At 38.9% G+C, this 25454-nt stretch overlaps 1 protein-coding gene across 2 annotated transcripts; it reads left to right on the top strand.

Annotated features, from left to right (window-relative positions):
* Positions 1-24901, top strand: LOC131243059 (plant UBX domain-containing protein 7-like). 2 transcript variants are annotated; one of them, XM_058242124.1, is made up of 10 exons: positions 1-215; positions 4951-5081; positions 5208-5324; positions 7147-7336; positions 13048-13125; positions 13222-13290; positions 21965-22108; positions 22275-22380; positions 23735-24009; positions 24388-24901. In XM_058242124.1, exons 1-10 carry the CDS (start codon positions 117-119, stop codon positions 24550-24552), a joined length of 1374 nt encoding a protein of 457 aa, XP_058098107.1. In that variant the 5' UTR covers positions 1-116; the 3' UTR covers positions 24553-24901. The 2 variants fall into 2 exon arrangements, with proteins under 2 accessions (XP_058098107.1, XP_058098105.1); XM_058242122.1 differs by having other exon boundaries at positions 5193-5324.
* Positions 24902-25454: the final 553 nt, after the last annotated feature.

Below are 25454 nucleotides of genomic sequence, written 5' to 3'. Positions count from 1 at the left end.
GAGCTGTAAAAATCCATGTGAGGGGAGAAAACTGCTTCTCTACCTCTCACGATTTTTCTTCCTAACCCTAGGTTTCAATCTCCTTTCTTTGGAATTTTTCAATATCTCTTCAAGCAATGGAGAGTATTTCAGCAACGGAGAAGCAGAGCATGGTCTCTTCCTTCCTTGAAATCGCCGTAGGACAATCAGCCGAGACTGCTTTGCAGTTCTTGCAGGTTAGATCCCACCGTTTCTTCTGCATTCTTCAATGCTTGTCTGTTTTCGACAGATTTGAATGGAATCTCTATTGAATTTTCAACCCGAATGACGCATATTGAAAGATCGTACCTTTTGATCGGTGGCTATTCTTTCATTCAATGCTGATCTTTGTCTGTAATATTTTGATCTGTTGCCAGTTGTGGGTCATTATTCAGACAGTTGAGATTTTATACAGTTGATAGTCTTCTCTGGGACCTAATCAGTGAATATTCCAGATCAATGAGCACTGTGACATGTGTCAATTTTATTTTGTGGGAGCTCACAAGGAGTAATTTAGCTCTGGTGAATGGTGCATTGGATGTATAATCTATTGAAATACACGTATTCCTTTGTAGTCGAGATTTTAACTCAATGTAATTGATCTGAATTTCGCCCAATCTAATAATTTCTATAGAATTAGAAATATTTTTATCTCAATCGCAACTAAAAGTTTTGGGTAGTGGTGGTATTCTTCAGAAGTTTTCATTCTCTTTGTGCATGCTTGTTTTCAGTCTATATCCAGTGCTCCTTTAGTTGAATAGTTAATTTAATAAGATAAATCTAATTCCACATGACATAATAATTTCTGCAGAGTTTAGTTTTCAATAGAGGGAAGGGCACCTACAACTAGTTTCATGTGAAATTCACATGCAAACCCGTCTATATCTGTTGCCTTTGCAATTGAATATGTAATTTGACAAGATCAATCTTGATTTTGCCCGATATTGTACTTTTTGTGGAAATTTGGTCTTTCCCAACTGTCCATTGAGGCAATGGATCGGAGTCACCAGCATACAGGGCTTGCCTTTCCACAACTTTGGCTAAGTCATTGGCCACAGAATTAGCATCTCAAGGAACTAAATCAAAGATGAGAATAGTTCTAAAATCCTTTTAATCTTTATAACCCTGATAAACCTCTTCCATTGCATGGCCTTGACTCCGTATCCACAATTATTTGTTTCAGGCCGCATTCAAATAATGACCTGACTCACCAAGGAAAGCTGCACTCCGATTTGTGACGCATCCAACTCAACCTGAATGGGTTTCCGCATCTTGATAGGACCTGAAAAGACAAGCTCGTATCTGCCCTTATGATATCTGAGAATTCCTCCCATTCCTGAACAATCTGGGTTACCCATAGAACTTCTGTCTACATTAAGCTTCCCACCATCTCAAAGTGGGGGTCCATTTGACCAGATTTTTTGGTGTCTTCCTATAGTTTCTCTAGCACTTTAATTTAACTTTTATATCTTTTATGGATGCATCTTTAGAAACATTGGTTATGCTACTTCAGGTTGTGAGGGTGATTTAATTGATTATGAAGAATTATAAAAAATTCTTTAGTTGCATTCTTTTTCAAAATTCTCTTCAGAATCACATGAAGGAGGATGCTCCAAAGAATTCTACCTCTCCTTTTGAAAAAGGCCTCCACTTGGAAAAACATGCCACACCTCAAAGAGGTTAAAGAAGCAACGGTACACACACACACACACACACACACACACACACATGTATGCCGCCTCAAAGTGAAAGAATAGGTGGTGACTATTTCCATACTCGGGAAGGGTAGCTTCCTTTCTTGGAGATTGTCAAGTGTTTGAATTATGTTTGCCATGGTTGACCAACCAAACACATTCACTCTAGGGGTACTGCTGAAACTCAAACATCGATATATTTGGGCTTAGGGGGATGCTTTGAACAAATATGCTTGAAGAACTGTTTCCTCGAGAATTCCCATTTCGCGTGGGGACCCATATACACCTATTGTTCTTATTAGCCACCCATAACTAGTTGGGTCACATGCCAACATATCTTGTGCGTAGGACATTTGAATCATGCATAAGGTGTACCCGACCATAAAGATCATTTGTTGCAAAAATTGATGTAGCATGTGCCACAAATGTATTCTTAGCACGATTGGATTAGAAGAAGCCCAAACGAAAGTGGAAGTTGTCTGTTAGAAGTATCGGACCTAGTCATATGTAGGGCATGATGTATGTAACTGCGTTCCAGGCGTGTCTGATTCAAAGATATTCATTCAAGATATGAAGAAATTGCTGTTTGAATTGTTGACCATAAAATGGCTGTAGCTTTTGATCCGGGCATTGTCACAAACACACTACCTATCGATCTTTATGTAACGGTTGTTCAGGGGTCAAATGACCTGCATAGCAGATCGGCTACGTCCGTTTTGCGAGAAACCGTTGTCTTGAAGGTCAAAATAGGGATTTTTAGGAAACTTTTACTACTTTTGGTAATTTTTGTTTTCGTCTTATCTCCTTCTTCTTCTTGCAATTTTAGGATTTCCATCTTTTTTAGAAGTTGCTTGTAATAATGCCCGGAATACTCTGGTAAGGTTTATTTATTGCTTCTATTTTTGGCAAACTTAGTCTATTGGGATTTTTTTTTTTTTTTTGCTATTTTAGATAATTTCAAATTAGGGTTTGGGTTTTCTTTATTAGTGGTGTAATCGAGAAATCATACACATTATTCAATCAAATTTATCCAAGTTTTCTCCAATTTTCTTGTGGACTCGAGAACTACCTTTGTGGATTCAAGGTTTTGATTAGTTGGAGAAGATGGTGATCTTCTTCTCCTTTGTTACACGCTTTTCCCCGTGTCAAAAATCAAGCCAGCTTACTCATCAAGGGAGTGACCCTCTATTTAAAAAAAGAAAAAAAGAAAAAAAGACAATCTAGATCAAAATTCTAACCTGCTTGATGGTCTGATTCAATGTGTGATTGTAGCCTGCCGGATTAGTGGACCTGCCAGATTTTTGTGCTGGTGGGGCCACTTTATGCATGACTCAAATGTCCTACATTGGTGATGTGTTGGCAAGTGAGCTGGGCTGCATGTGAAGTTCTGATGCAACGAGAGTTCTTGATCTAGATCTGGTTCTTGTTTGCAACAAAAAGTGAATCCCAGTCCCTCCAAAACACCATGCACTCATGCAGAAAATAGAAAGCACGTTTGCATCTCTACCTTACATACCAGACCTAGGTATTGTGGGTTGTAAACCACTAGAGAATGAGGGAGAAATTGAAGAGTGTATTGTGGGTTGAACCAATACTCCACTATCTGTAGACTAGTATTCACCCCTCTGTGAGGGGGTACGGAACATTGGTAGTTTTTTGAGGGTTTTTAGGAAAGTGCCCCTTTTTAGTTGCAGATCTTGCAAAAATAAAAGCTAATTCTCCGACAAAACAGGCGATTCTCATATAAATTGTATTATGTATTGTTATTTGTATAATGTATTTATATTTATGCTTTATATGTCTATTTGGATTATGCGAAAATATGGAAATCGAAGTGTAGGGCTTCCTAGAGAGAAAAGCTCGAGTGCAGCGCTTCACAAGGCAAGCGAGCTCCAGTGAGCAGTAGCAGATTCAGTGTTTAAGCTTCTGTTGTGTTGATCAGTCATCAGCGTCCCACTGTCCGTAGTCTTTGCTGGTCCCTATTTGTAACTGGAAGCTCGGGTAGAGATCAGGCCTTTCCCTGGTGTGCCTAACAAACTGCTTAACAAGTGTCCCCCTGCTTTGTTTGTTTTTTTGTAGAACCGCGCCATACCTGTTTTTCCTATGCACTCTCTCAATGGGTCCCGTGGTATTTTTCTGAAATAACCTTGGGAAGATGAGAATTTTTCTTATATCATGTCTCTTTATTAACTGTATGGGCCACGTTGTGTAATCCATGAAATCCTTGGAGTTACTCTGCCACCCGGTAAGAGGCCTAAATGCTTTATTAAAAAGCAGAAGATGGGTTGCCTCTCATCATTTGGGTCTATGCAGAAGGAAGAATATCTTTCGAAAGTGTACTCGTTAACAAAAACATTGTGCTTAATATAGGAGTTGGTGAGTTTGTTCTTAATGTAGGGCGCTGCCTTCTTTGGAGGAATGATGGCAAAGTCTATTAAAGGGAAGTTCTTTCGCTATCTGGTGCAAGGTAGTAGCTTCCATAATTTGGCTCGATGAGAACTAATGCTGTTCCCCCCATTGGCTCTTTTCCTTGTTGCTCCTGGATTGGCAGGTGGTGTTATTCGGACTGTAGTACTCCCAACTTGTCCTAGTTGTGTTAGCAATAACTTGTCTACTAAGAGCTCTTCATCCTCTTTTAGAAGTTCCAAATGCATACGCAAAGAAAAGTTCCAGATCTATGCTTCTTTTGTCATCCATTGCTTTTCTAGTTGCATGCTTAATTTAGATAAGGTCAATCTTAATTTTTCCTGACATAATGCTCCTCTATAAATTTAGTTTTCTATACGGGAATAATCACCTAGAAATATTTACATGTGAATATCACATGACAACCTATCATGTGCATAGGATATCTAAGCTGGCATTAGGTGGGCCTGACATGAAGATCACATTATGCAAAAATCAGGCCAGTCCATCACAATTCAGACTTGGCAATGGTCTGATTCAATGTACAAATGTAACCCACTTGATGAGTGGGCTGGCCAGGTTTGTGCGCAAGGTGCTCTGTATGGTAGGGTCCACTGGATGTCTTACATAGGTGATGCATTCGCATGTGAGCTGGGTTGCATGTGAAGTTCATATGCAACTTGTTGTATGGATAATTTTTTTTTTTTTTTTTTTGAGAAACAAATTGTGTTAACTTGAAATCTGGCTATTGTTTTTGCTTTGAGAGCATTGAACCAAGTAATGCTTTTAATGTCAGCTGATTGATGGAACTTTGCGAAACTTGGATTTGCAGGCGGCGAGTTGGCAGCTCGAAGAAGCTATTCAGTTGTTCTATGTGGGAAATGACGGTGATGGATTTGCGTCTCCTTCCTTCTCTATGCCACCAATTGAAGACGTTTCTCCATTGCCCACTGAAAGTCTTGGGTAAGTCAGTGAGAATTAAATTGGAAGGGTCAAAGAATCTGATCATCTTCCTTGTACATCAAAAGTCAAAGTGTTAATCTGTCCCTGGTTTATGCATGGTTTACCAGTCAGTTTCTCTTCATACAGTGGCCAGGAAAAAGATCTTGGAGATGAGCACTTGGTACAAGACGTTGGTAACAAAGAAGTACGCCCACCTCTACCTGTGAAAAGAGAAGTTCTCTATGGCGATGCCTCCCTGTATAGGTAACTTATGGTATCAGCTGTTGCTTAGGTTAAATCTTTTGAATTTTGAGGAGATCATATTCTAGAAGTTCAATTGGCATGTATTTGACCATAGAGCATATGACAATTTAAGTTCGTTGGTTTTGTTTGCTTATTCTAGTTGTTATCTTTCTGCACTGTTCCATGTATCATTCCAAAGTTTTGTTATTGGGATAGGAATTCGCATGTGGAATTGTGGATAGACTAGCAATTTATGCCAACTTTATGTTTTGCACAGGGGTTTGATTGTGCACATTGCCAGATTTTGCTGTAAATCCTGTTTGGATATTGAGAATTCCTTTTTTCTTGGAAAGAATCAAGTGGTTATCCCATTGATAACATATAGAATATTTGGTATGAAACATATCATCCTGTGGTTCAGGTTGATTATCTTACCAAAATTGCTTCTGGAAGATTGGAAACTAACTTGTCTTAAGCCAATCAAATAACACTCTAGATTGTATTTTTTGATAAGCAACAGTTTTATTGAGAAGGATATGCAGAAGCTATAAATTAAGGATACCGGTTAAACTCATTGGCATCTATCTGAATGTGATTAAAGATATTTGAATTTCATGCAACTCTTGAATGTAATCTACAATCGAAGGTTATTTCAACAGATCGAATTCTTTAATCCACCCATCAAATGGCATTTTGTGAATTGCCTTCAGTGATTAACATGCCAGAGAAAGATGAAATATAAATTCTCAATGCTTCTTTTAGCATCCTTCTGCCTCATTCAAATCCGCTGCTCGTACTGGTGATATTTCTCGCTACACTCCGCCATGATAACTTTGTACTTCACCTGCTGTTCGATGTTGGTCCTCTCATTTGCTTTGAATTGTCCACTCCACGGGTTACTTATTATATGAAGCATTGCTGAAAACCTCATCCATGGGATGATCTTAGGGCCTGTTTGGTCGTAACCCAGAATGGTATGGAATGGAATGCAGCCTGACCCGTAAGTATTTTGCAGAAGTAGAGTCATTTAGTGCATTGCACAAAATGTGGGGATGTGCAAAAATGATTGCATACCAAAATTTGCCCCAAAATCCAATGCTTAATAGGTCAGACCTGGATGCACACCCTGTTGTGGACATCCCAAACTGTTCCGTGAACCATCCAATCAAATCACTTATATATATATATATAATGACGACAAGGTATCCCCTCCCCTTTTTAAGGCGGGACTAATCCCTGCGGATGCACGCAATCACCTACAAACCACGTGCATTGGGTAAAACGTGGGGAGGGGAATCAAACTTGCGTCATTGGGTGTGCATTCTTTTGGACACATTCATTTAAAATTTGCTGCTATGCCATTGGGTCGAAAAGAATGCAATTGGTTTGATGGTTAGGACTATAGGTCTGGAATTGTGAGCACCGATTAATTTTTGAGTTGCCTGTCAAACTGGTTCCTGCATCGATTGGATGAAAGATGAGGAAAAGCATGGAGCTTTTATCATGTGCTGCATTAGACAGTGCATCTTGATTTATATGGCACTGGATCTATGTTCTTTAGTGGAAAGTGTCAGGTAGTTTTGGCTTGGTTGCTCATCATTCTTTTCCTGTTTCAAGTTTCAACAACTATATTCTTTCCTACTAGCATGGCAATCATTGAAACCTTCTCATCTGAAACTTGTGCCTGAGGAGTCACTGTAGCTTTACTATTCTCTGTGCTTGCTGCCACACACATGCACGCACACAAGCATACAGACACTTGTTTTGAACTGTTAAATGATTGTGTTAGTTACTCCATTTTCACATAGAAGACCTCTTTTTTTTTTTTTTTGTCTTACTGTAGAGATCCAAGGGTCCCATCTGCCGAAGGAAATTCATTGGTTGCTTTCCGTAACTTTGGTGAAGAGTTGAAACGTCCTGGTATTTGGGACACAGATCAAGGTTCTGCATCAACAACAGATAGTTCTCGTGATAATCTTGCATCACTGTATCGCCCTCCACTTGCCTTGATGTACCATGGACCTTTTGAAAAGGTAAAAGGAATTTTATCATGCAAACTTAAGAATTGGTTTCTTGAATAATTGTAATTTCACTGGTATAAGTTGTCTCATTTGCACTTTCTAGGAGTTCCGTTGGATTTATTTTAAGTTTCTAGTAGCTGTCTTTTAATAATCACCCAAAGGTCCTCTTTGTTATTGCATTCGTTGGATTACATGGTAGAGCGAACGGAAGTAGAACGGAGAAGAGAGAAAGGTAGGAGAGTAAGATGGAGGGAGTTTAGTTGTCTCTCTTTCCTCATGCATCTTATTAATAAAATGCTAATAACAAATCAACATGGTGCTTCATAGTAGCACATAAATCTGTACACTGCACCAAAAATAATAATCTCGGACTCCACACCAAGGTATCCCAAATCGGTTACGTTTCGGCCGTAATGGCCGATACGTAACGGTAACAGCATCAACCGTTACGCGATTCGGCCCCGAAACGAGGCACCACAAGGTACCCTATCTTATTAACGGACTGGATTGCCCGCACAAGTGGTGCATTGCCCGAATACATTACACGTGTACACTGTTAACATATAAGTCTCTCATTACTCCCTTCTAATTTGAAAACAAGCCTCCTCCTCCTCCTCCTCCTCCTTCTCTTTCTCTCTCTCTCTCTCTCTCTCTCTCTCTCTCTCCCTCTTTTTCTTTTCGGTTTCCCTATCTCCCGTTTTTTTTTTTTTTTTCCTTTTGAAATCGGAAGCAGATTGACTGGTGTACCACACACCAGTATAGCTGCTGTAGGTACGTGTCATGCTAAGACGAGCGTTGACACTCCTCGAGCTTCGAGTTGTACGAACGGTTTAAAGGCGATCAAAGTTACACGGGCTCCACAGTGATGTATTTATTATATCTACACCGTTCATCTATTTTTAAATATCATTTTAGAGCATTAGCCAAAAAATGAATCGTATCCAAAGATCGTCTGGACCATACCAAAAATAACAGCGGAGATGATGATTTTCACCGTTAAAAAATTCGTAGGCCCACCATAATGTATATTTTCCATCTAATCTGTTCAAAAGGTCAAAAAGACCTGAATGAAGTGGAAAAATAAATTTCATATTGATCCAAAAGTTCTGTGATCCCCAAAAGGGTTTCAATGGTAGACGTTCAATCCCCCACTGCTTTTTGCAGTGTGGTCCACTTGATAATTAGATCTGTATTATTTTTCATGTCAAGCCTTAAGACGAGCTTGTCAAATGAATGGACGGTTTAGATATAACACATACCTCATGATCAGACCCACAGGACTTGCTTGCGTCAAATGAATGGACTGCGTACGAGTTACGTAGCACCTCGCACAATATAATAAAATGTACACGTGCCACATGGGCCCCACCATGATGTATGTATTTTACCATGCCGTCCATCCATTTTGCCACATCATTTTAGGTTATGATTCAAAAAATTAGTAAGATCCAAATCTCAGGTGGACCACAGCATAGGAAATAGTGGTTATAGAATGCTCACCATTAAAAATTTCTTAGGGTCCACTGTAATGTTTATTTTCCATCTAACCTGTTAATAGGGTCACATTGACGTGGATGAAGGTAAAACACACATGTCAGCTTGATCTAAAACTTTTGTAGCCCCAATAAATTTTTAATGATAGTCGTTTAATTATTGTTGTTTCTTATGGTGCGGTCCACTTGAGCTTTGGATTTGCCTCATATTTGGGCTCATGCCCTAAAATTATTTGGCAAAATGGATGGATGGTGTGGATATAACACATTCATCACGAGTGGGGTCCAAAAAACTTTGACACTCGTGTGCTACACTTCACAATCCGAGTCCTACCTAATTTGGGCCCTTAAGAAATTGTACACGAGACATGTATTATTTTAAAATTTACCAATTAAATTATGGACTGTAATTGCTAACTCAAAATGCCAAAATCAAATTGCTTGAATAGTTTTAATTGTTAATTTGTGGACGCTTATTTTTGAAAATAGGGCCTTTTGATTTTTTTTTTCATGATTCACTATCCAATAAATGTCCACCAATTCACAAGTGGGATAATGCCAATAAATTGCATGAATTTGAGGCTGATTTGGGGCATGGATTGGTCCTCCAAGTTAGCCCCAAATTGGCAACGCGATCTACCTGAATTTAATTTCATTTTTTAAAAGAACTATTGAGAGAAATGATATCAAATTGTTAAGTATATAAATTAGATATTTAGAAAATTAGATATATAAATTTTGTAGTCAAATTCAAGACAGTTCGATACAACTTCTCACCAAAGAGTGGACCGTTACACCACCATAAACATATTCTAATTTATAAATGAATGCATATTTGGAATGCTTAGAATATTCCGGATTTAATCCATATTTTTTCACATTTTTTTGGTTAAAAAAAAATTTGCACCGTTACAGGCCGTTACGCCCCCGTATCGCCGTTACACCCCTGTATCCATATCGGTATTGGAGGGCACCGTTACGCCAACCGATACCGATGCGGGATACCTTGCTCCACACATACAGTCACACCCATGCACATGATATAGACAATCTCCTACAGAATTGAAAGATGCTTTAAGCCATGTGACTTAAAAAGTGGACATGTGTTTTAGCTTGATACACTCTTTGGCTGGCAAACATGACACTCTTATGCGTTTGACAAGTCGAATGATAGATTAACGATATTTTTTTCTAGGTCTGATTGATCACAAAAAGAGAAGAGTTTTTGAGAGAAGAGGGTAGTGTAAAGAATATAGTTGCATGAAGCTTAAGCGAAGTGGCAATAGATTCAGATGCGAGAGCTAGGAAATGTCTATTTTAAAATGTTAACAAGTATAAACAACTAGGAAGCAGGAGTGGGAGTCCAAAGTGCAGTTCAAAGCAGGAACAGCTCCTGTTTCAAAGGATTGTGCAACTATGTTAGATAATAATCAATTCTCTCACACCCTAACACTTAATATAAAACCCTAAGCAACATTAGAAGGTATGGTGTCATGAGAGAGAAGCAAATATAACATTACTAGATCTCCTACAGTCGGATATTTATTCACTCAGTACCTAGTGCACAATATAAAAACCTTTAGTCACATAAATGCTTAGAGAGGCCATCAGTGGGGCAAATGATGCAATATCTTCGGTTAGAGCCAGACCTAGATGCCTGATAGCCTCTTCCAACCACGTCTTGCTTAAGACGATATAAAGCCAGTGGTTCCTTGTCTTATCTGTGCGGATGCTCTAGCTCCAGTAGGTGCCATCTGCTCATTTGTCTTAGAAAGTCTCTGTCGGATTGCCATACTTCTCAAAAACAGAGACTGCATAACATTTTTCAAACACACACACATATCATATATATGGTAATTGTTATGGAAGTAATACCTAAAGATGTGGGTCCGTACTCTTGCCTCGGTGGTAGACTCACAAGAATTTCAACACGAGGTTAGGGGTTTGAGTACTCATTGTGGTGAAAAACCACTGTGGTGTGAGTGTGTGTATGCGTGGTGTGTGAGTGCGTGTGTAAAAAAAAAAAAAAAAAACTAAAGATGGAAAAAGATAACGGAGATTTTTATTATACAGGCTGTGGTGTCAACTGACTTGTGTTCCACATGGTTGTTAGAAATGTATTTGACATTGTCTGAAAACCTGGACTGGTCTGGGTGGTCAGACTGGTATGGACTGGAACTGGCCACAAAAGCTGCACAGATCACTAAAAACTTTTCTTTTGGAAGTAAAGCAATGTCAATGATAAAGTCTTGACCTAGACCTCTGCTGGGAAACAAACACCATAGCTACTACGTTAGATGAATATTGCTTGTTAATTCTTTTTATTTCGATTGATCTATGTATATTCCTGGACAGCTCTTACCTCTAGCAGTGTGATTGACTGATATTCTTGCTCTTGCTCTCTACTATACTTGGCTCGTTTTCTCTCTTGCCCCAAGGCTTTCTTTTGAAGTAAATGTAGAAAGAAGAATAGAAGTCCTCCCACTCCTCAGATCTTTCATTGTCGAGAGTTGAGACCCATCCAAAGCGTTAGTTCTGGCTCTAGATCAATATACAGCACCTGCCTTTTGTCTTTAGCCCCTTTCTCTAAACACATAACACTGATGAACTCTGTTCTTTGATCATCATTAACTAAATCTCACTAGAGGAACACTTGAATTTTGATCACAATTTGATTAAAGAATTCTTCTAGTTGAATGGGATTTAAAGCATTTAAATCAGAATCTAGGTTTCAGTTCCAGGTGCAAATTGTATTAATTGCAGAACCCATTTCAGATCCAGCTTGTTTATGGTTTAATACCTTAGGATTCATAACAAGATCGGTTGTGCTTTTGGTACTCCAAAGAAACAACTCTTGATTGAACCCATATTTTGGCATATTTTAAATCCTTTTAGATGCGAAAATTTTCCTTCGCAGTTCCGATTTTACTCACTCAACTGGCACAACGTTCTTTCAATTGGTTGACTCAACAGCCTGGCAGATCAGGTCTTATCCAGATCTGAGTCTGGATTTTGGACCCACATTTGGGATCCTTTAAGTTGCGTTGGTGTCTTGCTCATCATGTTGGATTTGGATCAACTCTAATCGACCAAGAGCCAAGCTGTTTACACCTCTGGAGCGTCAACAAATGGGGTTGACCTGATAATCTGCTGACTTGGTTCGACTTGGATCTGGGTTTGGACCCATATCTGTGTTTGATAGGTTGGATTTAGATTCAAATATTGTGGTCTAGTTAATATTTATCTATTTCACTTAACTGGGGTTGTGCTCTGGCCACAATGTGGCCCATGATATTGAAAAATGGTGCTAGTCTATCAATAGGCTTAATTTGTGCCATCTCATCCACCTTACACGTAGGCATGGATTGGCTATACATGCATGTTGCCTGTACATTGATGAAACATTTCAACTATATGCATGGCGTACTTTGTATCATGGTCAACCATTCCGACCATGCATCCCACTCTAGATGGGTTATTACTGACAATTCATTACTAAAAGAGGAGGATCCTAACTATCCAATTCGTAGCCTTCAAAACAAAAATATTAAGGGTCCAAATTCAGTAAGAAAAAAGAAAACAAAGAACCTCGGAGGTTAAGTTTGTCCAATCAACCCAATTTTAGGTCATGCACTATCTACAGCGGTGCCCACAAACCATGAAGCCATGCAGTGAAATTTTCTTTCAGTTTTTTTTTAGAAGAGCATAAAGCTAGGATTTCATGTCATGCATCTAACATCATCTAATTGCATCAAAGTATATCAATGAATCAGCTCATAGAACATGGTAAGCCTAAATTAAAAATTGGGTGCTAGATCTGTATTGTTCATTGGTTAGTCTCAACATGATGGAACATGGTCCAATAATCTTGCAGATTGAATGGGCCTATGGGCCATATCTGTGAACCCTTTTGTTCAATGCTGACTGTTGCGAAAATATTCTTCTCTGCAGTCCATTTGTAGATCATTGATCGGATGGTTAAAAATTGTCCAATCATTGGTTCCTAAACATGCCCATGAACGATCCACCTGATGATCAGTTCAGTTCATATACTGTTTTCGCCATGTGTCCATATTCCATGGGAGAGCACAATGAGCACCAGTGCACAATGCACTGACTAGATGGCATCATCCCTAAAAGCAAGAAACTATGCATTTTCTTATATTTCAGGCATTTCAACACTTTAATGAGTAGATTGATTGCTGATAGTTATGTTACTGACAATAACAGGCAAAGATAGAGGCTTCTCTTCATGATAAGTGGCTCCTAGTAAACTTGCAGTCAACGAAGGAGTTTAGCTCCCACATGGTAACATTTTCTGCATTTTCGTCTCATTTCTCATTAATTTAGAATTTCCATTTATGGTTGAGTCTGGACTTATCTCTGGAGTTCTCACTCGTGAAGCTGAACCGAGACACGTGGGCAAATGAAGCAGTAGCACAGACGATTAAAACTAATTTCATATTCTGGCAGGTTAGTACTTGGATTTACTGTTCACTTCCCACCCCAGTTACGGCATTCCTTTCTATTGCGCCTAAAATATTTTGATGGCCTCTTCTCTGAATGTTTACACATGACTTGGTTATGCACGTTTCCTTTTCTGTATTGGCTTATTCAATGTGTACTGATTTTCCACTAGTTCAGCATGATCTTGGTACATTTTATATCTTTTTCATCGTTCTTGTCCTTATAGTAATCCCTTCTAATTTAGATTTCCCTAACCAATGCACTCAAGGAGTCTCTACATCCCACCCAAACCTTGTTATTTTGTACTACTAAATAAAAATAAAAAAATCATTAGTTTAGGTTGACGAAAATTGTCGCATCTAGGACCATACCCGAGATGCATCCATGCCACTAAAACTGGTCATTGAAGATCCATGCATTATAATGCATATGAGGCCTGGATTTGGCTATCCAAGGGACCGGATCAAAGACCTGATGGATCTAACCGGCCAGATCACATATCTGAACCATCGTCCATGCCACTCAAACTGATCATTGAAGATCCATGCATGATAATGCATATCGGGCCTGGATTTGGTCATCCAAGGGACCAGATCAAAGATCTGATGGATCTAACCAGCCAGATCACATATCTTAACCATCTGTCCATATTGTTGATCTGGACCACCTTAAGGTTCCAATTGCCTTGATCACCATCTGGACCGGATCAAGTGGGGGATAATGTATCCGGACCTGATTGAATGGTCTAAACTGGACTATAGGATCTAGATATCCAGTTGGATGGCCAGATTGATCACACATGCTTGGACCGACTTTTATATGTAACTGGAAAATAGGGCTCAGACGAAAGAAGAAAAGATAAATGAGTTCCTTTTCACACGGTTTGTTTCTCCCCTTTCTTTCTTCTCTCTATTACTTCTTCACTAACAACACCTAGTTTTCCAAATTGCGCAAGCCAACATCTGACCGCTTGAAGCAAGATCTAGTGGTTCAATCACTCGAATGATTTCCAATCCCTCAAATGTTATCCAACTGCCTATAAACTACTGAAGATGACATCTAATGGCACAAAGACGATCACATGGCCCAAGACAAAGGCTGAATGGCGAGGATTAGCAATCAACGGTGGATTGATCAACAAGATCAGATGGTATGGACTACAAGATGCCTTTATTAAAGATCAGTGCTGACTGCTGAGTGAGGGTTGATCAACAACAATGATGAATGATCAACCTTCCAATCTAGCAATAATGGATGATCAATGGTCAGAACTAACAATTGCTGAATATCAATGGTCAGATCTAGCAGTGATGTAGGATCAATGGTTAGTGTTAACGGACAATCAACGGTTGGATGCACAAATGGTAAAAGACCAATGATCAGATCTGGTGATAGAGGAATATAAATGGTCATATCCACAGTTAACTGAATCGTAATTGGAGGATTCTAGTTTGAATTCGTAGTTCATAGTTTCATTCTTTTTGAAATTCCATAGTTTGCTAGGGAATCTTTTTTAAAATTAGAGGCGATGATTATTATTTCAAGGCTGAGGCCAAAAGAATACAAATACAAAGATGGAAGCAAAAAATAGAAAAGCTCAAATAACAAGGAAAATTGAATCCATCTTTTTGCCCTAAAAGCAATCGCCCATTCCAATACATTTGCTTTAACCCTCTTGAAAACTTCCAAAGACGAGCTGCAGCTATTCCGGAAACATCTATTGTTACGTGACAATATCTATTATTGTAACAGTAACAGCCATTACAGGGAAAAAAAACCCGTAACAGCCATTACGGGGCCGATATAGTTTTTTTTTTTTTTCGAGAGAGAGTTGTCCACCATCACCATTATGTAATACCTTGATTTCAATAGATCCAAGCATGACACAAGCAATCCCAAAACCTTGAATCAACTTTCCCCAAAGTTTGCTGGGGAATGCTCATTTCGTTTGTTGTTTAATTTGCCTGAATCACAATTTGGTTCGCCTACTTCAATAGACTACCGATAATGTTCTTGGTGGTGCCCAACTTCTTCACTATTCAGATGTCTTACGCATGTGCAATTATTGTTACATGACACAATTGTAAAAAAAGCAATGCTCTGTGCTAAGTTAGCATGCGGCCAGCTGTAAGTGATCAATAACTTAGGGCTAGACTCCAATGATAGTTCCCTACACTTTAATGGTGATAACTTTTTGACCTTGCAAATGTTATGGGTGTATGACAATTTAGACTGTTCAAAATGCTGACCCAATTGTTTTTTTTTTTTTTTTTGAAAGATAACTGCAAACTTCATTAAAACAAGGTGTTGAGAAAGCGCCAAAAGAACAATAAAGGGAAAAACAAACAAAACAAAAAAAGGATAAGGAGATTACAAAAGCCCCATCCAACCCTTACTCACCGCCCACTCAAGAATAGAAATTCACACATCGCTAGCAACCCACTCCACCCCTTTACTATCATTACGGAAACATCTAGCATTCCTTTCACCCCAAATGGACCACAAAAGGGCTAGAAGGCTAAGCTTCCACACGATGTTAGTATTTTTATAGAGAGAAACTCCATGCCAAGCCATTAGGAGATCGCCCATGTCCGAAGGCATGGACCAATTCAATCGAAACTTAGTGAGGATAAAAGGCCATATATAGGTATCGAAGGGATGGTGGATGAATAGGTGGTTAATCGATTTGGCATCGAACTGGCACATGGGGCACAAGTTGTCTATCACTTTCACCCACTGATGGGCTGCAAAGATGCAAAAAGTCCAACATGGCGGAATACTCTTCAATCTCTTCATCACGAAGGTTATGCCGACACGACGGGGTCCAAACAAACCGCTTACCACTGAACTTGTAGCACTTATTCACCGTAATCCTACGATCCTAAGTGAAGTGAGCAATACTTGGAAATTTGATGTGAAGAGGCAAATTGCCCCTCCACACATTTTCCTAATATTGAATTCTCTCCCCCAAAGTACAATAAGACGATGGTAACAATATGATTTTGTGTTTGAAATTGGATAATTCACCATCACACTTACCATCCATTTGATATCCATAAGCCGGATGGCTAGGATTGCTTGATTAGCACAATGTTAGAGATCCACAATGTGCCCGACAATTTGGATGGCTTGGATAGCCATACATGACGCATGAGGATAAGTCACCACCATTTTGAAAATGGTGGTGAACTATCATAGGAGTCCAGATGATCTAAATGGTGGTTAGAGTAAATAGTGGTGAACTCTAATGGGAGTCTAGAAACATAGGAACAAATGATGTAAATGGTGGTTAAAGCAGTATTTCACCAACACATTTCAAGTTCTGGTGTCTCATCCAATTTTACATTTGGTATTTGTGTACAACAATCCAAACTGTCGAAGTTATGCAGTAATGTGGCTAAAGTTTATACAGGTTCATTAATATTAATCGCATAACTTTTCTTGTTAGATTGGGACCATTGATCATTTTAATCTTTTTACCACCCACGTTATAAGCCACCGATCAAATAGTTGAATTGTTTGATTGTGTGATTTGAGATATTACTCTATCCACAACGGGCTGCAAGATTTCCATGGTTTGGTCTATGTACATTTGCTTGTACGATGGATGTGATGTCACATTCGCTTGTACCTTCATGTAGATTTTCTGAAGGGTTTTGACCTTCTTTTTCTTGGAGTTTAGTTTCGTCTGCTTTCTCAGCAGACTTTCTATCCTCTTCCCTGTTGCTTTTTAAAAAAAAAAAAAAAAAAAACAAAATACAATTCTTGTGACTTCTCAAAAAAATAATTTTTTTTTAAAAAAAAGAAAAAAAAAAGAAAAAAAAAGATGAAGGTGGTGAATTATGAGGGTAGAAATTGTAAGAGGAGTTATTTGATATTTCTGCATGGTGTGATGGTCAATGTGCAAGCACTCTAAAATTATAGACGTGAAATAAGTTAGTCCAATTAAGCCTGCCAAATTGTAGTAAAACTTGTAAGAAGAGTTATTTGATATTTCTGCATGGTGTGATGGTCAATATGCAAGCACTCTGAAATTATAGACGTGAAATAAGTTAGTCCAATTAAGCCTGCCAAATTGTAACAGATTAGGACTGAATAAAATTTATGCATTTTAACACACAAATGCTTACTTGAGTTAACATACCAATTTAAACTAAGGCAATTAACTCTTTAAGGCTTCCAAGCCAATAGAGGTTCCAATTGCATAAACTATAAAAGATATTCTAATTATGCAACTAGTCCATAATTGATAGTCAATTTGTGTGTACTTCTCAAGTTAAGTGCTTAGCATACAATCCAATTCAAACAATCATATAGTTTAACTAAATAGTCACATAAACATGAATATAATTGTGCTCAATTAACAACAAACACAAGCATGTATAGTAGTTCGATTTCCCTACCCTACTCCCGGTAGTACACTCTCCTTGAGTGTATCGGTATTCATTATCGGAGGTTTTAAATCAGGTTCACCTCTAACCTTTACACCCCTACACAAGGACCTAGCGTACACCCTCACTGGATGCTCTTGCAAGAGGCTTTAGTTGATTTTCTATTTGCTAACCAACAACCTTGGTTTTAGTCCAATGACTTATGTTTACTCCCGCTGGAGGTTCCCACAGAGACAAACACTTACACACCCATGTTCGGTGAATTCAACTGTACATAAGAGCCTAGGTCCTACACAAGAACCTATTTGAGTTTGAGTCACAAACTCTTACTCTCAATCTTACACAAGGAAAGATAGTATGGACTCATACATGACACTTGTTGAATTGAGCCCCTTTGATACGTCGTGCTTGAATTGCTTCTTCAAAGCTCTCCCGTGTTTGAATCTGCTCCTCAATTGCTTCATCGATCTTTGATGTGGATGCTTGCTAGTGTTTCAACTCCAAGATCAAACACTTTGCATGCGTTACTCCATTTGAGGTGACCAAGGTGATGGGAGTTGCTTAGAATCTCCTACAACTAATGAAAAGTTGAACTCCTAGGGGATTCACCATGATGGACACTCTAGAGGTTGATAGACACTAGGATTTGCCAATAAAATCGGTGTCTAAACTCTAGATAGGGCTTAAGATCATGATTTTCTTGTAGAGGAGCTTAGAATGCTCATTAGAGTGAAGAATCACTAAAAAGAGAGAATGAATCGATAGAGCATAGGAGGTTTGGTAGAGCTTGGGATACACTAGGGTTTCTAAAATGCCGAGAACCATCATTTGCACAGATCTGAATGCCACATTTATAAAGAAAAAGCCCTAATGAATCTATAATGACTAGCCTCAATTGATCGAGGGTCGTTGATCAATCGAAGTTGGCTGAAATAGTCCAACGAACTTGGTGGACCGTTTTGGCCAAGTCTCGATCGCCCGATCGATCGATTGAACTCTCTTATGAGTTGGTTGGTTTGTGCATTTTGATTTCCAGCAACTCAAGACCTCTATAACCAATCTAAGCATGATCGTTAATGGCTCTTAAAGCCATGGGATGATTAAACAAGGGTTTACCTATTAGGGCACGATCATCTAGAGGTTGAAATTGTTTTGGGTCAAGGGTTAGGGTCACCAAGGCACCTCATATACCTGTTCTTCACTTCCTTAATGCTCCAGTCTTCATGTGTCTTTGGTCTTCAACTTCCAAGGGCTCAACTGACACACTAATGCATGCGATCGACAAACATGCTACACAAATAAGTGCACTAGCATATGTTATCCAAAAATGAAATGGATTGGACAATTGTTTGTAGTAACGGTATTGTTACATGTATTGCTGGTTGGAGATACGAAAACATGTATCAATATCGCCAATATCTGAAAATGCATCACTGACTGAGGGAAACATTAGAGAGACATGGGGAAAATGGTGAAATTTTTTAATGAAACATCAAGAGATGCTAAAATACACATTTGCATATTTATGAATCAAGTACTTGCAAAAAAAGACATAATAAGTTTTTACTTTAATGGGGGCCTAAAAGCATGTAACCTGGGAAACATTATGAAAACATGGGAAAATTGGTGGAATTTCTCAATAATACTTTAGCAAATGTTAAAATGCACACATTTTAATGCGAGGGCATTTTCACACCAGGTTTGAGCGGGGTGGCCTGTGGGATGCGGGGGCACACTCGGGGTGAGCGGCCTGCGAGGTGGGTGGCTCGTGTGAGGCAGAACCCGTGGATTTGGGGCCCACAAGGGGGCAAAACTCATGGATTTGAGGCCCATGAAGAGGGTTCGGTTAAGGACCTAACCCATGGATTTGGGGCCTAGGCTATGAGATAAAGGGTTTAATTCGCCATGCTCTATCAGTTCGAGCTTTTATAGCAAGTGGTTAATTGTCCTGCATCACATTTATATATTTAGGAATCAAATAATATAAAAAAAGATGCATACATAATAAGTTTCCCTTTAGTGGAGGCCTAAAGGCATATGCTGTTGACTCAGGAAATCATTGGGGAAACATGGGAAAAATAGTGGATCTATCCATCCATTCATCCAGCCATCCATTCATGCATGCATGCATATACATACATACAAACACATGCATTGATTCATTCATCCAACCATCCATGCATGCATACATATACTCAATGACACATACATATGTACACACATGCATGATCTATCCATCCATCCATCTATGCATATGTACACACATGCATGCATCCAACCATCCATCCATCCAACCATCCATCCATCCATCCATCCATGCATGCATACATATACACACATACATACATGCATTTTATCATACAATCGTGCAACCATAAAAAAATTATACATTGGCAATACCTTGGCGATGTTATCAATAATATCGTTGATACATTGGCAATACAAGCGACATCTGAAACTATCCGGTCAAAAATATTGCAATACATTGGCGATATCGATATAGTGGCGGTACTTTACGATATATCAGCGATATATCACTGATATGTAGAATATCTGATACCACCTGTGTTATTGGTATCACAAGCTGGTGATACTGATAATGTCTGTATCAATAATATCGCCGATACTCGGAACAATGGATTGGGCAATCCTAGCTCAGATTAATGGTTGCCTATTTTTGAACTTAGAGCTTCGACTGTTTTTCGTTATTCGTCCATCAAGTGTCTTCCGATCAACCATTTCTAAAGTCTCATCATTATACTTTTTGGTTTATGAGGCCATCTAAATTGGGACCCACAGTTCGGACAATCTAGCTTGAGTTACCCATATGCCACATATGCAAGTTTAAGTGGCCTCTGTATAAACTCTCGTTCTCTGTTGGAGTATCAAATCTTTTCTCAACTTAGAATCAGATTAGGGTTTTATTTTAGTTTTTGAATAGGGATTTCTTGTGGTAAAGCTGGTAGAACCGGGATATGATAGAGCCATCTTTACGCAGAACATGGGGAAGGGTAATGCTTCAATCAGATACTTCCATCTAGTTTCTTGGACTGTGGATGTGAAATGGTTAAAAATACACATCCATCAGATGATTCTACATTACTGTCAACCTTAGGTGTGGGAAAGTGAAACTAATTGGCATATAGGAATTTTCTAATCTGTGCAGTGCTTTTAATAGGCCGTCTATGATGGCTAGCAGTAGATGGATGGCTCCAGCTGATGCATCATCCTGCCACTTGTACTATAGTGAGATGGATCTGCAGTATTTTAGTTGTATTGGCTCTTGCTCCCCTTCAGCTATCTTCTTCTTCTTGTAAAATGAAACCGCAGAATGCATCAGGCTGTAATCAGGGGTTGTTAAGTTTTCTAACAGCCGTCTTCTCCCTGTAACAGGCTACAAAATATAGCATGTCCAACATTCATCTATGAACAAATCAGATGATCCTCGAGCCCTCCATCGAACTAGATTCATCGAATCTGCGAGCTGAATTGGATCGTCTTCCAACCCTCCATCTAACCAGACTGACCTAGCTCGATCCAGTGTTGATTTTTTTTTTTCTTAATTGAACTGCAAATTTGTTCTATTAAACTAATTTGCAGTTCGAGGGCTGATAAACTAGGTAACTAGGTTAGATCTAGTGGTATGGATGTTTAATGGTTGGTTTAGCAACTATGGAATATTCATGGCCATATCTAATGATAAGGATGATAAAAGGTTGGATCTAGTGATGGTGGGTGATCAATTGACTAATTTGGAAATAATGTATGACTAGTGGTTGTGTCCCCAAGCATGTGTGTGGAAGGACACCTCATGCATTCTGGCATACACTTCAATTCCTTATTCGTTTAATTTGAACCAGCTAGTGCAATACAGATGTCGCTTGGTGAACCACCTTGGAATGGTTCCAAGATAGTGCATATGCTTACAACAGAAGTACATTACCATTGCAGGACAGCAGAATGTGTTTGTCAAACAGCAAACAGACTTACAGGATTGAAGTTCTCATGGAATTTATCTTATGATCCTTTCATGGTCTAGTTCCAGAACTGTTCTGGTTTTCAAAATGCCCTTCAATGAAATGATGAATCAGTTTCAACAATTTAAATAGAATACAATGAATGTGTTTTGAGTTGAACTACATGCTATGATTTTGGACTTTGATATTGTATAAGGAAGCAGTTTTTGAGATTTAATGGTGACAAATGATATGTTAATGTTACATTATCTTTCGTTTCTTTTGCCCTTTTCTAATGCACTTCCTGTGCACGATCTTTCATGACCATGTTAGGTCTACGATGACACGAGTGAGGGAAAGAAGGTCTGCACCTACTACAATCTGGTTTCAATTCCTTCGGTTCTTGTCATTGACCCTGTCACTGGGCAGAAAATGCGTTCATGGAATGGCATGATTCAACCCGATAGTCTGTTGGAGGTAGTTTTTACACTGAATATCTTGAGATCTTTAGAAACTTCAGTATTTTGATTTATCGTGGATCAGTTGATGTTTTGAACACAATGGATGGTGGAAAAAACTGTAATTTGCTTATGCTGCATTGTCTATGATTGTTTAAAAAAATTATTTCTTTTATCTAATGTAGGAGTTACTGCCCTTCATGGATAGAGGCCCGAAGGACCATCATGTGGCCCTTCCTCATAAACGTCCAAGGGAAAGTGCGCATACTTCTAAGCACAAGATACCACCAGGTACTGAGAGATATTCTTATTGCTTTTTACACTAATTTACAGTTCAACATTGGACATAATGATGCTATTTCATGGTGTAGGAATAGCTTTGGTCTTGCATGTTTGAACTTGGTAGAAATAGCTTTGGAGCCGTAAGCCTGGTGTTGAACTGTTGACATTCTCTTTCCTTGGGCATTTTGTTTAAGTACATTAAAATTCAGATCCATGCCATCATATTTAGACCATTGTACCAAGTTTTGAAACAGAAAATACCGATAATGCCCAACTTCACCACATAGAGACATCCTTAAAGGAAAGAAATTCACCATGTGCAGATCAGATGCTTGTATGATGAACATTGCTATATTTGCTACTGTCACATTTGTATGTTTGGGTTTACTTCATATGCTATTGGAGCGGTGTGTTGAAGTCATCTGAAATTTCAAGGTAGGTTGACAAAGACTTAATTTGAGAAGTCAAATCCAAAATTTCAAAGGGAAAAGACAGACGGCCATCCATTTTATGAATACGAGATTCTCTGTCTGGAAATCAGTTATTGATCTTGGCAAGTCAAAACCCACAACTTGGGACCTAGTGGGCACATTGGCTTGGCAAGTTCTGGATTGTTTACAAAATTTATATTTTATGCTACAAATTGTGGAGAGATCATTATATTGCAGTGGCATCTTTTATCATGCTTGGCCTTCTATCTATTAATAATTAGATTCCGTAATGTATTATTCCATGTAATTATTATATAAAACATAGTAAAAATAATATGCAGGCGGGGAAAACGGTGTAGCATGGTAAGCTTAGGATGCTATGGTGGCACGCGATTTCCACTTAATCTATTTATCATCTTCTATCATCTTTAGTGTGTCATGTTTCAACTGTCCATAACATTAATATCAGATATTTAATCATACCCCATACAATATAACTTTGATCAGTCTGTATGATTTAGGGCCAGGGCTTGGTCTGTCTTAAAATCACCCCATAGTTACAGAAAAGACCATTTTTCTGGTGGTTTGGATCATGTTTGTACTATGCCTTTGGTTGTCTGACCTGTGAAGAGTTGGGTTTGCCAATTGCACGGTTGAGATCGGAGTTCCTGGTGCTCCATGTATCTAATTCAATTAATTTGCACCATAATATATAATGCAAACTGTAGTCGTATGTGTGATCATTCCCCTGAAAATAGTCTTCATGGATAAAAAGTTGAAAGGCTAGTGTGGAGGCAAGATTTCTACACGTCATGCAGTGCATTTAAGTTAGTGCAAACAAATAGTGCCACGCAATAAAACTATTCTATTAGTTAAATTATAGAAGGATCCAGCAATTACAATCTATGAATTCACAAACCATACTTTTGCAGTTGAAAAGGCCACCAAAGAAGAAGATGAAGATGAGGAGGTTCAACGGCCATTGGCAACTTCTGTGGAGGACTCAAAAAAACCAGCAGAGTCGACGACCGACAGCGTCAGAGTGACCAAACTTGAGGAAGAAGAAAACTACTCGAGCAAAAAGCCTATTTATCCATCTCTCCCCGAAGAACCGAAGGGAGACAGGAACCTTCTTTGTAGAGTTGGAATCCGTCTTCCTAATGGACAAAGACTTCAGAGGAAGTTCCTCCGTTCAGACCCGATACAGGTTACAAATTTTCTATCCAATCTAAGATGCATACCGTTCCCAATAACAATACATAGCTAATATTTATTTGCTAGTTAATTTGAGGTATGATCATGTGAGTCAACCACACTATTTTTTCATGAGTCGAGAGAGCAACCATCTGAGCTTGGTCTGGTGGCACTCGGGTATGACGATCACATTTGGACCCACCATGCTTAGCTAGTGGTCACAGGATGGTTGCGATGCCAGATCTATGCTGAAGTTCAGTGTGGTCATTTTCTTCCGTTTCTTAAATAAGCTGATTAATGGATTTCTAGGCATCCTATTCTATTTCGGGCTATATGGGTCTTTGGGTAAACCCATCCCCTCTAAATTGGCGATCTGATGGTGTTTTTGCAGCTGTTATGGTCCTTCTGCTCCTCTCAACTGGAGGAAGGGGAAACCCGTCCATTCTTCTTGAAGCAGGCAATACCAGGGGCGTCAAAGTGTTTTGATTATGACAGTAAGGTATCATTTGAAGAATCAGGCTTGTCAAATTCCATGATTTATGTTACTTGGGAATGAGAGGCTTGGGTAGAATCGTCACTTGGAATGAAATGGTCAGTAGAATTTGTGTTCGGGCATTGCTACAGCTTCTACAAAATCTGCTGGCAGGAATTTCTGTTACAATTCCTCCCTTTGCCATGTGCTTTGATGTATTTAAGTGACGAGTCTGGTAATGACAGATCATGCTTATAAAAGCATATTTAATATAAACCTATTTTATTTTTTGTATTTCTATGTTTATCCTTTCTTTTTGGTTGTAAATATTCACCCTCATATGTGAGGCCATGGAAATCTGTGGTGGTTTTTTATGTTTTTGTGTTGGATCTCACAGCTTCAGTAAAAGTGGCGATTAACTTATTGCAGTTCACATCTTTTTTTTTTACTATTTATTTTATTTCGTTTTATAGATTCCTTTGAATCCGATTATATTTTTCAGTCAATGTTGCAATATGCCCAGGAGGGCTGTGGCTGTCTCTCTGGCCTGTTTTGCTCCAGAAAGCTCACACCTCCCATGGATGTCCAGTGGATTTGGTTTCTGGCTTCCAAGCTGCCCCAAAGTGATGCTGGGCAGACCTTCCATGGGCCCTCCAATCACAAATTTGCAGTGTGCGTGTTTGGATGCAATATCAAATTGAATTCTGGTTGCTTGTCCATTAAATGGTAGCGTGCTCAGCATCCATTGAAGTGCCAACTGCAGCCTCTCTTCTGGTTAGGAGATTACTGATGTATTGTAGAGCTGTCTTGACTGAACTGACTGTTGGCAATTCAATTCACTTGTACACCCAAACGCAACCTGTGTTTAAAGAGCAAGTAGGTGTACAAGGTAATGAAGTGAAAGGTGAGATTTAGTGCAGACATTTTTACTGTCCCAAATCTCAGTCAGTGCACCAGCTGATCATTGTGGACATCATTTCGGCCCA

The sequence above is a fragment of the Magnolia sinica genome, chromosome 4 (assembly GCF_029962835.1).
Source record: "Magnolia sinica isolate HGM2019 chromosome 4, MsV1, whole genome shotgun sequence".
NCBI classification, from domain to species: Eukaryota; Viridiplantae; Streptophyta; class Magnoliopsida; order Magnoliales; family Magnoliaceae; genus Magnolia; species Magnolia sinica.
Note: the sequence above shows the minus strand (reverse complement) of the source record. Positions and strands in the feature narration are given on the sequence as shown.